The sequence below is a fragment of the Mastigoproctus giganteus genome, chromosome 9, assembly GCF_048544385.1.
Source record: "Mastigoproctus giganteus isolate SK-2022 chromosome 9, ASM4854438v1, whole genome shotgun sequence".
NCBI classification, from domain to species: Eukaryota; Metazoa; Arthropoda; class Arachnida; order Uropygi; family Thelyphonidae; genus Mastigoproctus; species Mastigoproctus giganteus.
The window spans coordinates 166,500,395-166,515,190 of NC_143583.1; the positions used below are offsets into that span (position 1 = coordinate 166,500,395).

Here is a 14,796-nt window from a genome sequence, read left to right on the forward strand (position 1 = left end):
ACATCCATTTAGGTCTTAACCTGGAAATAGTATTTCTTCGTTGGTATGAAGAGCCTAATATCTTCTACAATTACTTCTCATTTAGAATTTACTCTTGACATCATGAGACTGTCCCACTGTATAGAATTTAAAACCATCTGAGACCACTTTAGTCACCCTTATGAATGCAAAAGCCCTTCCCTTTTACCATGGCTGTAGTCACGGATAAAGGGAAGGGCTGTTTTCCTCTTGTTGCTTCTCTGTTGTGCTGTAGAAAACAGAGATCCAGTATATTCACAAAATATTACTAGTCTGTGAGTGACCAAGCCACAAGTTCCAGTCAATATCAGGAAAGTTAAAATTCCACAATATAAGACATTCTGGTTTACTGAACCACTCTCTTTACAGTCATCTGGCCTATAACACACACCTATTCTCATTTTTGCTTTCCAAACTGACCCAACATTGCACTGGTGACCAATGTCAACTGGATGCACAGCCTTAGATTTCATGTGGTTCTTAACTAAGAGCATAACCCCCTCCCCTATCCCTCCTGTCCATCTTTTCTGTATATACTCTGTTTGATTATACTTCCCATATTCAAATTCTGCATCCCTTATATGTGATTCTTCCTGGATCATTATAACCCTTGACATTTGCAACATTAAAACCAAAATCCAAATCCTTATATCTGAGTAACACCACGTCTCTGATATCCACACAGTGGATATCATTTGGTGATTTGACCAGCACTTCAACTTCAAATTTATTTACTATGCTCCTAGCATTGGTGCACATGCAAGTATACATGCACCTGTTTTTACTCTTAGTTACCCTAACACAGCCCATGTATTCCTTGTTCCATGAAGACTCATAGCAGTTTTCAAATAGCCAGTACCTTGCTTTCCAGGCTGCTTCATGTTTTAGTAGAATCAGTGCAAGAATTACTTTTACTTCTGCCAATGGCTATTATTAATCTATTATTGTGTACCCTCCCCCCAAACTAACAGTTTTCCGATCGACTTAACACTGCCTTGATAAAATCAGCACATTCTTGCACCTTTCTATTTAAGTGTATCCTATTTCTGTAGAAAGAGTTATTCCTGTTAACAAGCACCCCATGAGCCTTGCATAATCTTGCATAAATTAATTGACAAGTCTCTCATTGTGTACTCCTTCATATCATGTCAGGACTGAATTGCAGACACTTTCAAATTTAACCAGAACTCTCAACTTTTTCTCAGCAATTAAAAGTGCCCTTAAAAGATGATATCTACTCTACAACAACATCAACTTTTGCTCCAGCAGACATACCCTGATACTATTCCACCAATTCTTTTTCACAAAGGATAGGGGAATAAGACCTATCTTTTTTGCTCCTTGAGGGTGTCACAGATCTCTCATTCTCTCAGATACGCTAAGCTGCTTGCTACCCAGGAGTCCAAAACGCTGATGGAACTAATATTCAGGTGATATTCAAGTTAAGTAGACCTAATTTTGGCAAAATCCAGTCAGTCTGTGCAGACAAGCTGCCAGGACAGCTCATGGGGTTTTTTCCAATGATACACAGAAACTTTTCTAGTAGAGATAAGGAGGTGATTATCCCTTTGTATAAGGCCACCATTAGGCCATATCTGGAGGCCTCACTTTAGGAAGAATGAAGATATGCTGGAACAGGTGCAGAGAAGGGTAACCAGACTGGTACAGGAAACAAAAGGGTGCTCTTACCTATAAAGACTTCAGTTCTGCAAATTGCAGCATCTCTAGACTAGATATAGCTGAAGTGTTTAAATGGATTGAATGGATTGAGTAAGCTGAATGTTAATGGCATTCTCCCACTTGCTGAGACTACACACATGAGGGGGAATAAATTCAAGCAGAGGAAGATGGTTGAAGGATAGAATTTCAGAAGTTTGCCTTCAGCCAGTTGTTGGTATTAAGTTTAAAGACACAAGACTACTAAGGTCAAATTGTGTCATTAAACTTCTAGTTTATTTTGTGTATCTTTTAACAATTGAATTATATACATGCATATAGGCCAGTAAAATTTAAGTATGTTAAGAGTTCTTCCATGTTTGCATGATTTCCAAGAAAATGTGATAAAATCTGGGCTTCGTTCAATTTGCTGATTGACGGAAATGTGCTAGAACAGATACATAAATAAAGAGGACAGTCTACAAGAAATTGGCAGAGTGTAAGTTGGGTGTGACAGGATATGCATTGGGGTTGATCCTCTCCCAATAATAAAAACGTGTGTAATATGAGTATGGCCAATACCACTTCCTCTTGTCTGTTTCATCTGAATCTCGAGAGCCACGTCGGGATCTTGTTTTATCTGGTAAAGTTTGTTGATGGTATTACTGTTCCAGATCTGGAACCAATTTTCCTAACAAGCCTTGAAAATTACAGGCTTGTAATCTGTATAAGGAACTTAAATTTGATGTGAGAAGGTGGTAAGAGGTTGTTTAGCGGCAAATGCCACATCTCAGCCCATCTTCTCAACTTTTCTAGATCCTGTTGCAGCAGTGTACTTCATTAACAACTCTGCCAACCTTCGTATCGTCTGCAAACTTGGACATTAAGCATCACCATCATCATCAATATCATTTATAAATACAGAAAACAACAATGGACCCAACACTGAACACTGAGGGACTACACCTAATCACATTAGTCCACGAAGAGCCATGTCCCTTTATTACCACTCTGTCTTCTCCCACTCAACCATCTCTTTATCCATAGCAGCAATTTGCCTCCAATGCCACACTGCTCCAATTTGTGCAGCAGTCTTCCATGTGCAACAGTATCAAAGACTTTTCTAAGATCCAAATATATGATATCAAATTTATTCTTTGCATCCAGTTCCTTTGTGATTACATCATAGTATCCAATCAAATTAGTCAGACAAGACTTCCCCTTAAACCCATGCTGTGTCCGAGCTATAACTGAAGTCTTGTCTAGATGTTCAATGCTTCTTTAACCAGTGCCTCCATTAATTTCCCTGGAACAGAAGTTAAACTAACAGGTCTATAATTACCTGTGTCTCCCTTTGATCCTCCTTTCTGGATTGGGGTCACATTTCCACATCTCAGTCCATAGGTACCTCCCCTGAGTCCAGGGAAGCTCTCATAATTAGGGCTAAGTGTTTGCTTACTTCCTTTGATGCGTCCTTTAATATAACTGGATAGATTCCATCCACCCCAGGTGCCTTTCTTCTGTTTATCTTCAACAATTTCTCCCCCACTTCATGCTCAGTTATTAAAAGATTATCTAGCTTACTGCCAGAGTTGAATTCACCTCTGGCATTACCCTCCCTGAAAACCCCCCTCGACGTGGGCACCTGTACATGGTGAGGGGACCTCCCAGTGACGCTGCTGGACTTCCAGACTAGCATCACTGGGATCCAACGCCCACAGCCCAGGTTCCAGGCTTACATCAATGGAATCCGGCGTGTTTGCCGTGCGCTGCGACCAGTGGAAATTCGGAAAGGGGGGATCCTGGTGGTTGAGGGGCCCAGTTTCAATACACCACTTTGGCCCCTGCTTCGACAAGATGGGAGGTCCTGGAAGGCCTGGCTAGAATCAATCGGCTAGTAGGCTCGCCTGCGAGGGTCAACCGTGTCAATGCCACGCCCCTACCCTCATGGTCTGAGGGACAGGATTCAGGCTGGCGGTGGTGCGGGTATGGTGTCTGGGTAGCCCTGGCGTTCCACTCCCGAGCGCATTTATTGCATGCCGGGTGGTGGGTGGGGAGCCCGGGCACTGAACCATATAAAAACTCTATCAATCCTGATAAACTAATTTCTTCAGGGGCCCCAACCCGGTCCCTATCTGAAACCATAGACAAAGATTCAGATAGCATTATTGCTAAAAAGAGGCAGCGAACTGAATTACCATCACGGCCTGATGGTAATTCAGGCCCTGATTCCCAAGGTTTTTAATTATGCATCTACCAATGAAACACCGATTGGTAAAATGTCGCCCTTTTTTATTCAAAAAGGGTTAGATGGGTTAGCAGGTTCACCCAAATCAGTTAAGAGGCTTCGTTCTGGAGACCTTTTAATTGAAACTAAAAATGACAGGCAATCTGAACATCTCCTCCGAACAACATCAGTCATAGGAATACCTATAACAGTGACACCACACAGAACACTCAATTCATCGAGAGGTGTCATTTCGGAGTGGAACCTTCTCGACGTAACCGAGGAGGAAATCTGCTCGGAATTAAAACCACAGGGAGTTATTGCCGTCAAGAGAATTACTGCGCGAAGGGATGGAAAACTTGTTAAAACCAAGAGCGTTATCCTGACTTTTAACTCTCCTAAACCTCCTGATGAGATTAAAGCTGGATACATCAATTGTTCAGTGCGTCCATATGTTCCGAACCCTTTACAGTGTTTTAAATGCCAGAAGTATGGACATTCTCAAATGGCCTGCCGTGGAGTCCTTGCATGCGCTTGATGCAGTGCAAAGGACCATGAAACAACAGCATGTTCAGCCGCAAAACCCACCTTTATTAACTGTGAGGGAGAACACCCGGCCTACTTACGAGCATGCCAGAGGTGGAAAGAAGAAAAAGAAATTCAACGGCTGAAGGCAGAGCTAAATATATCATACCAGGAGGCAAGGAAATCGGTGAAACCCCTGAATACCAACAAACCTACCTATGCCCAGAAGGTAGCAGGGAGATGTTCCGTCGGAACTCAGACGGACATGACCATTCCTCCAAAGGAGTCTTTCACTCCCATCACGCTTATCTCTTAAGTTCTCAAAAACCTGCACAGAAAAACCAATCAGCTGCCACTCCTATATCAGTACCTCCTAATGCTCCACAAGTAACAAAGGTAATTATGAAAGAAAAGAATAAGAAAGGGGAAGTCCACCCTAGTACCTAAGAAAACATGGATGTCGAGCAGAAGGAGGTACCCGAAGATTCAGTCTTGGATCTCTTTGCGGAGGAAGAAATGGACACGGGACAGCGTCCATTCTTCCCCAAAAAAGATAAACCCAAGACTGACAAAAGTAAGCAATCAGCACCTCGGAAGCCGCCTGATGGACCCACCAAGCCAAAATAATGGCTAAACTCCTACAATGGAATTGTCGTGGATTCCAGCGAAATACTGATGACATCAAGGCCCTCCTGCAAAAGCACGAGCCAGTTTGCTTTTGCTTGCAGGAGACTTATCTAAAGGCAAATGATGATCCCACAATGCATAACATCACAATTTTTCGTAAGGACAGAATTGCTGATGGCTCTGCTCATGGGGGAGTGGCTATCCTTGTGGGTAACCAGACCCCAGTGCAGCCCTTGCTAATTACAACTAGCATAGAAGCTGTTGAAATTCGCCTTACGGTGGGATTTTTATTAACGGTCTGCTCTATCTATTTGCCACCTGGGACTGACATCTCCCAGGAAGACCTTGATGATCTTCTAACGCAGTTGCCTCCCCCTTTCCTACTTCTCGGGGATTTTAATGGACATAACACCCTGTGGGGTAGTGCTAACATCAATGGAAGGGGACGAGTCATAGAGCATATGCTAAATGACAATGACCTTTCCCTTCTAAATACTGGAACAAACTCCTTCTTGCACATGCCTACCCGTACTTTTTCTGCCATTGATCTCTCTATCTGCTCCCCTTCTCTACTCCCTTCACTCACTTGGGAAGTGGAGGAGAATCCATACGGAAGTGATCACTTCCCTGTGATAACCTCGTTACACAGTGAGAGACCATGTCTTCCCTTCAGGTTACCACGGTGGAAGATTGATCAGGCTGACTGGACTGCCTTCCAACATCAGGCAAATTTTAATCTTAGCACAGTCAGTCAAGAGTCTATCAATGATGCAGTTATGTACATCACAAAAATTATTGTCCAAGCAGCTGCGAATGCTGTTCCAAAAACATCTGCCCGGTTTCCACCATTCCCCAAACCTTGGTGGAATTCACAATGCACAGCAGCAAAAAAGGCTCAAAACAAAGCGTGGGGGATATTCCACCGCTATCCTACCACAACCAACCTTATAGCCTTTAAACGTGCACGAGCCAAAGCACAGTATATCCGCCGTCAGAGTCAAAAGGAATCGTGGATCCGTTTTACATCATCTATTAACCAGTCTACCAACTCTAAGATAGTATGGGATAAAATCCGGAAAAATGAAGGGAAAATATACATCCCACCCTTCTTCAATCCTAGATTATAATGGATGCGCTATTGCAGATCCAACTGCAATAGCCAATTCTCTTGGGGAAACATTCTCTAACATCTCTGCAACATCTTCGTATTCCCCAGAGTTCCTGGTCCTGAAATATAAAATCGAAAAACAGGCACTTAACTTTAAATCTAAGAGCATTTATCCCTACAGCGGGGATTTCACTATTCAGGAACTGAAAAGAGCCCTTGCTCTTTCCAAAGCAAGTGCTGTTGGACAGATGGCATCCATTATGAAATGATTAAGCATTTTTCACCAAAATCTATGGATTATCTGCTCTTTCTATATAACAGAATCTTTATTGAAGGGCAGTTTCCGGACGCCTGGCGCAAGGCAATCATTCTTGCCTTTGCTAAGCCAGGAAAGGATCCAAAAGTCACTACCAATTATCATCCTATTGCTCTGACTAACTGTCTGTGCAAAATCCTGGAGAGAATGGTCAATTCTCATTTAATATGGTACTTAGAATCAAATGACCTTCTCTCTAACATCCAGTGTGGCTTCCAAAGGAACCGGTCCACCTTGGACCATCTTATTAGACTGGAAACATCCATCCGGGATGCTTTCCTAAAACGCGAACACTTGGTGTCAGTGTTCTTTGACATGGAGAAAGCGTATGACACAACTTGGAGATTTGGCATTTTAAAAGATTTACATAGCCTAGGCCTTAGAGGGCATCTCCCCTTTTTTATTCAAAACTTTTTAGCAATCAATCTTTCCAAGTTCGTGTGGGATCCTCACTCTCTCGTTCCTTCAGCCAAGAGGAGAGTGTACCACAAGGATCAGTATTAAGTGTCACGCTTTTCGCCATCAAAATAAATTCCATCACAGAACAACTTCCTCCAACTGTAAACAGTGCCCTCTGTGTTGATGACTTTAGCATTTTTTGTCAGTCATGCAACATGAGAGTTATTGAAAGACAACTGCAGAAAGCCATTGATAGTCTGAATTCCTGGGCACTTGCTAATGGCTTCAGGTTCTCGCCGGAGAAGACCGCTTGCGTACACTTTTGTCGTAAGCGTAATCTTCATCCTGAACCTGAATTAAGGCTCGGACAAAATGCTATTCCAGTAGCAGCGGACACAAAATTCTTGGGACTCAGATTTGACAAAAAGCTGACTTTTCTGGATCATATCCGTCAGCTCCGCACAAAGTGCACACGTGGGCTTAATATTCTCCGCTCGCTCTCCTCTACATCTTGGGGAGCAGACCGATGCACCCTTCTTCGGCTTTACCGTGCACTTGGGCGATCCAAACTAGATTATGGGTCCCAGGTATATTCCTCAGCCAGAGACAGTGTCCTTCGATGGCTGGACCCCGTCCATCATCAGGCCCTACGTATTGCTACTGGAGCATATCGCACATCTCCTGTCCAGAGCTTATACATCAAAACAAACGAACCACCGTTATCGCTTCGATGTAAGCAGTTGTCTTTAAACTATGCTTTAAAACTGAAATCTCTGCCAGATCATCCTATGTGGCCATTCGTTTTTGAGCCACGATGGGAAAATTTATACAATACCCGTAAGACTGCCAATCGTCCTTTTGGTATTCGTCTCCAAGAGCTACTCAAAGAACTTAATATCAAGGTAGACAAGGTTGCCCAAACACCAAAGCAACCCTTTCCACCCTGGCATGCTCATGTCCTGACATGTGACTTGTCTCTTAGAAATTGGGGAAAGTCAGACACTCCATCATCTGTCTACCTGCAGCTTCATTCAGCACACCGAACTGAATATTCCGACTTCGTGCCAGTCTACACAGACGGTTTGAAGTCAGAATCATATGTTTGATCTGCTGCTGTCTTTACAGACAGCTCTACATCGGAGCAGATTCCCTCTGAATGCAGCATATTTACTACAGAGCTGCACGCTATAGAGTTAGCCTTGGATCACATTAGTGAATGCCAATACCAACGGTTGATTATATATTCTGACTCTCTCAGCATGCTACAGGCTTTAATATCTGTGAGATATAATCCTCATCCAGTTCTGTCTAGTATTCAGCAGAAGATTCACTTCCTCCGTGGACGAGAATATGATATCCGCTTCTGCTGGATTCCCAGCCACATTGGGATTAGGGGAAATGATTTGGCTGACGCCGCAGCCAAATCAGCAATTCCCAATAATAACTGCTGCCTGTCAGTCCCCTATACAGACTACAGGCAAATAATACACCAAAACATACACTCCCAATGGCAGGACTCGTGAAATAGAGAGACTGCGAATAAATTATATCTTATAAAGCCTGTAATTGAACCATGGCAGTCTAGTCTGCGCAGGAATCGTAAGGAGGAAGTTGTTCTTGCCCGGACCCACATAGGACATAGTCATTTGACTCATTCATATTTGCTGCGGGCTGATGACCCTCCTATGTGTGAGTCCTATGGCACAATTTTATCTATTAGACACATTTTAGTTGACTGTCCAGATTTTAGCAATATCCGTTTTACCGCTTTTAACCATCTGACTGAGGCATATACACTCAGTCAGATTTTATCCGACAATGACAATGTGTCTGCTATTTTTAGCTTTTTGAAAGCAATAGAGGTTTTAATCATATTTAAAATTTATATGTTATTGTTATTTCTTTTATTGATTTATCCTTTTAAATATTTTTTATTAGATCTGGACATGGTGGCCTAATTAATTAGGTTTTATATTTATATATTAATTTTTAAATATACCTGGACTTGGCGCATTATAGCCCTAGTTGCTAATGCGCCAATAAAATCCAAAATCAAATCAAATCAACCCTGAGTAACTCCTCATTTCTGAATGTAGCTGCAAAATACTCATTCAGTTTGTTAGCCACCTGAGCAGGATCATCAACAGTTGAACCATCAATATCCAGTGGACCAATATGATTCATCCCTTTCCTTCTAGCGTTTACATAGGTAAAGAACTCTTTGATGTTTTTCTTTGCATCCTTTGCCAAGGATTTCTCATAATCTGCCTTTGCCTGCCTAATCTCCTTTGTGACTTGGTTACAGACCAGCTTATATCTATCATAGGCTTCCATGTCACCCATTAATTTATATGTATCCCATGCATTTTTCTTCTCTGCCACATGTCTCATTAGTTCATCTGAGATCCATTTAGGCCTAAACATTGAACAATATTTCTTAGTTGGTATGTAAAGAGTTGTAGCTTCCAAGATAATTTCTTTAAATTCTTCCCATTTTGAATTTGCTGTTGGTAACATCATCAGCTCGTCCGACCGTGTAGAATTTAAATACCATCTCAGTCCACCGTAGCCACGTTTATGAAAGCAAAAACCCTTCCCTTTACCCCTGATGGTAGTTACCTCTTTGAGTAAATCCCACTTCAGCACACTGTGATCACTGCCACCTAGTGGTTCCTTTATCTGCAGATTCTTAATGCATGAAGAATCACTACTGATAATCAGATCAAGGGTATTACTCCTTCTAGTTGCCTCCCGAACATGCTGACATGGAAAACAATCATCCAATAAATCCACAAAAGCCTTCCTAGTGTGTGAAATTACACCTGGGAAACAGTAATCCCAAAAAAACTTATTCACTTGGTGGAGTTCAACAAAACCCAGTACTGGAGGAAAGGGACTTGGGTGTTACGATACGGTCAGACATGAAATTCTCTGAGCATTGTAAACAGGTTGCAAGGAAGGCCCATGGTGTCCTATCGATGATCTATCGAACTTTTGCAAGTAGAGATAGGGACGTGATAATCCCATTATATAAGGCTTATGTTAGACCACACTTGGAATACTGTGTTCAAGTATGGAGACCGCACTTAAAGAAAGACATCGAGCTTCTTGAAAGGGTGCAAAGAAGGGTAACTCGCCTGGTGAGATCGGCAAAAGTGTGTCCTTATGAAGAAAGACTTCGAATATGTGGGTTGCAGAGTTTGGAAACTAGACACCTTAGAGGAGATTTGATTGAGGGGTTTAAGGCTCTGAGAGGCATCAGTAAAATGAATGAGGACAAAATTTTCAAGATTATAAATGATGCTAGAACTAGGGGATATAAATTCAAGTTACGGGGGGGAAATGTTTAGATTGGACTGCAGGAAGTTTTATTTTAGCCAGCGAGTTATAAATTACTGGAATAAGTTGCCTTCATGGGTGATAGAGGCCGACAGTTTGGGGAAATTCAAAGGTCATCTGGATAGTACTTTCGGGTAAGGGAAGCGCATAGGATGATAGGTTTAATTTCCTTTTTATTTATTTTTTATTTATTATTTTTTTTATTTATTAATTATTATTATTTATTTTATTTATTTATTTATTTTTTGTTTTTATCATTGTTTTGTTCAGATTTTTTTTTTTGGCTGGTGCAGCATAAGCCATAGACTTTCTTGCACCATGCGGCCGTTACTAATACTAATACAAACCCACAAATTCCAGTCAATCTCTGGGAAATTAAAATCACCCATTATAAGACTCTTTGATTTACTGGCCCACTCTATTTCCCTGTAGAGTTTCTTATTATACTCATCAGAGTCATTAGGCTTATAACATGCTCCTACTCTCAATTTTGATCTCATAATGCTTATGCCACACCAAACTGACTCGACACTGCACTGTCCAGCAATGTCGACTGGCTTCACTTCCTTGGAGTTTATGTGTTTCTTAACTAATAGTATAACCCCTCCTCCCTTCCTATCTTGTCTATCCTTCCTGTACACATTGTACTCCCTAAATTCCAGTTCTGTTTTCTTTATATCTGTGTGACAGGTCTCTGATATCCCAACAATATCTGCCTTTGATGTTCTGAGCAATACCTCCAATTCATCAAATTTATTTACCAAACTCCTAGCACTGGTGTACATGCAAGTATACATGCACCTGTTCCTATTCTTAGCTACCCTAACACATCCCATGCATTTACTTGTACCGCAATGACTCCCAGCAGTCTCTGAAATACCCTGCATCTTGTTTTCCAGGCTGCTACTCATTCCAATAGAAGCAGTGCAAGAATCACTTTCACCTCTGCCAGTGGCTACTGTTAATCTATTAGTCCTTGTATCCCCCCCCACAAGCTAGCAGTTTTCCGACCCACCTAACAATGCCTCGATAGCATCAGCAAATATTCTTGCACTCTTTCTATTTAAGTGTATACCATCCCTGTAGAAACAGTCTCCCCTGTTAACAAGTACAGACCAGGCTGAAAAAAATTCTACCTCTTGAGCCTTGCACAATCTTTCCAGGGTTGAATTGATCGAGAAGACTCTCATCATATACTCCCTCCTATCAAGTCTGAGCAGAATTGCAGACACTTTCAAATTCAACCCTAATATATGGCTTTTTTTTTTTTTTTTTTTTTCAACATTGACCTGTACTTGTTAAATAATTCTGCTGGTCTCCTACTCTTAATATCATTAGTGCCAACGTGTACAACAATATCAACCTCTGTGCACTTAAAAGATGAAAGGGCTAATGGAATAACTGATTTCTGGATACAAAACTAACATCATCATTTGGTGGAACCAACTGATGATGTTGCCAACAGCAAATTCAAAATGGGAAGCATTCAAAGAATTAATCTTGGAAGCTACTAGGCTTTTCATACCAACAAAGAATTGTTCAAGAATTAAGCCTAAATGGATGTCAGATGAACTGTTCAGACATGTAACAGAGAAGAAAAATGCACAGGATACATATAAATTAACATGTGACACAGAAGCCTATGATAGATATAAGCTGATCTGTAACCACTTTACAAAGGAGGTTAGGCAGGTGAAGGCAGATTGCGAGAAATCATTGGCAAAGGATGCAAAGAAAAACAGCAAAGAGTTCTTTACTTATGTAAACTCTGGAAGGAAGGGGATGAATCAGATTGGTCCACTTGATATCAATGGTTCAACTGTTGATGATCCTGCTCAGGTAGCAACAAACTAAATGAATATTTTGCATCTACACCCACATCCATGAGGTGTTATTCAGGGAGGGCAATGCCAGAGGTGTATTCAACTCTAGCAGTAAGCTAGATAATCTTGTAATAACTGAGAGTGAAGTGGAGGAGAAATTGTTGAAGATAAACAGAAAAAAGGCACCTGTGGTGGATGGAATCTATCCAGTTATATTAAAGGAGGCAGCAAAGGAAGTAAGCAAACCCTTAAACATAATTATGAGAACTTCCTTGGACTCAGGGGAGGTACCCACAGACTGGAGATGTGCTAATGTGACCCCAATTCACAAAGGAGGATCAAAGGCTGACACAAGTAATTATAGACTTGTGAGTTTAACTTCTGTTCCAGGAAAATTAATGGAGGCACTAGTTAAAGAAGCACTGCAGGATCATTTAGACAAGACTTCAGTTATAACTCGGACACAGCATGGTTTTGTTAAGGGGAAGTCTTGCCTGACAAATTTGATTGGATACTATGATGCAGTCACAAAGGAACTGGATGCAAATAATAAATTTGATATCATATATTTGGATCTTAGAAAAGCCTTTGATACTGTTGCACATGGAAGACTGCTGCACAAATTGGAGCAGTGTGGCATTGGAGGCAAATTGCTGCTATACATAAAGGGATGGTTGAGTGGGAGAAGACAGAGTGGTAATCAAGGGACACTGCTCTTTATGGACTAATGTGATTAGTGGAGTCCCTCAGGGTTCAGTGTTGGATCCATTGTTGTTTTCTGTATTTATAAATGATATTGATGATGGTATATCATGCTTAATGTCCAAGTTTGATGACAATATGAAGGTTGGCAGGGTTGTTAATGACACTAATGACAGTACACTGCTGCAACAGGATCTAAAAAATTTGAGCAGATGGGCTGAGAGGTGGCAGACGAAGTTTAACATTGACAAATCTAAAGTACTACATATGGGAAGCAGTAATCCCAGAGTAACGTATCAACTCTGTGGTACTACACTGAGAGTGGTAGAGAATGAAAAGGATCTGGGGGTAATTGTGCAGGCAGACATGAACTTTTCTGAGCAGTGCAGAAGTTCTGCAAGAGTAGCTCATGGTGTCTTGTCAATGATATACAGGAATTTTTCTAGCAGGAATAAGGAGGTGATTATCCCCTTGTATAAGGCAATGGTCAGGCCACACCTTGAGTACTGTATACAGGTTTGGAGGCTTCATTTTAAGAAGGATGTAGAGCTGTTGGAACGAGTACAGAGAAGGGCAACAAGATTAGTGAATGGAGCAAAGGGTTGCTCTTACGAAGAAAGGCTTATGTTTTGCAAATTATAGTGCCTGGAGACTAGGCACCTGCGAGGTGATCTGTTTGAGGTGTATAAAGCCTTGAATGGTTTGAGCATGCTGAATACGGATCTTCCTCTTGCTCAGAATAATTGCCTGACAGGGCATAAATTTAAATTGAGGAAAGATGGTTGTAGGATAGATGTGCGAAAGTTTGCCTTTGGCCAGCGGGTGTTTGAATGCAGGAACAAACTTCCATCTGTCGTTGTAGAAGTTGATAGCTTAAATAGATTTCAAGGCAGAACGTGACAAACATTTGGTTCGAGTGGATGGGTGAAATAGGGTTGTTTTTTTTTTTTTTTTTTTTTCCGGCTGGGCTGATGCTATATCAGCTTGCTTTCTTGCATGATGTGTTTTTTCTAATGCTAAAGTAAGAAAAGCATTTGTTTTTATGGAAAGTTAGCTAATATCTTAATTTGATCAACCTGACTGATAAAAGATGTTAAAGAATATTCAGGTCTTTTCACAAAAGTTACTTGCCTGAAAGATTTAAAGGAATTCTCTTTATCTGTGAAGTTTAACTGTTCTTGGTGTTTATAATCATGTGTATTTGTTTGGGAGAACTGTTAGTTAAATGATAGATATTTTCAAAAGTTTATTTCTAAAATTTACATTTTCTAATAAGATTTATCCACCCTTTCAGCTATACTAATTGTCTATCTTCCTTCTCTTCTGACCTCCTATTTATTATTTACGGATTTTTTATTTAGAAAATCAAAGTACCAAATATCTAAGTCATTCATATATTCTGTGTCATTCAGTGGTTAAATAGAAATTTTACTTGCATACACTGGGCTGTTCACTTTCACAAAATGCATTGTTCTCAGCTGAACATACATTCACTAATAGAGACTATCTGCCAGCTAGTAAGAAGTCAGGAAGCTTCAAAACATCTGTAGTTGCTCAGATTTTTAAATGTATAGTTCACCTTTTCAGGTGATTCTATACATTTTAAAATGATATCAACAACTTAGGCAGAGCCACAAGTATATTTGTCTCTAAGTTGAACATACGCTGAACCCCCTGACTTTTTCTACTTGCCCCCTTTTTTTTTCTGTCTTCACTGAGAGCAGAATGATCCCCATAATCAAAACTGAATGCAGCAAAGCATACAAATGTTATTTTTAAACTTTGCTAGCTATTTTAACTTTTTTAACTCACAGTTACAAAATATCTTTTTCTTTTTTCTTAAGTATTGATAAGATACACAATGGTGAAGACAAACCGTGGCAAAGATCCCTCAGCTTTTTACGACGAGGAAGCAGCAGAAGAAAGCTTCAGAATAATAATCATTCCATGACACAGGTATGAAAAGTGTTGGTTTTTAGTGTGTGTGTGTGTATATATATATAAAATTTTATAATTATAAATGTTATTATATAATAGTTCTAATTTGTCTTTGATA

At 40.6% G+C, this 14,796-nt stretch overlaps 1 protein-coding gene across 1 annotated transcript in view; it reads left to right on the plus strand.

Annotated features, from left to right (window-relative positions):
• LOC150080869 (voltage-dependent calcium channel type A subunit alpha-1-like) overlaps positions 1-14,796 on the plus strand; it is a 1,489,217-nt gene that overhangs the window by 1,399,291 nt on the left and 75,130 nt on the right. Inside the window, exon 43 of the mRNA XM_090381686.1 lies at positions 14,585-14,696. Coding sequence (XP_090237812.1) covers positions 14,585-14,696 — 112 coding nt within the window. The remainder of the gene's footprint in view (positions 1-14,584; positions 14,697-14,796) is intronic.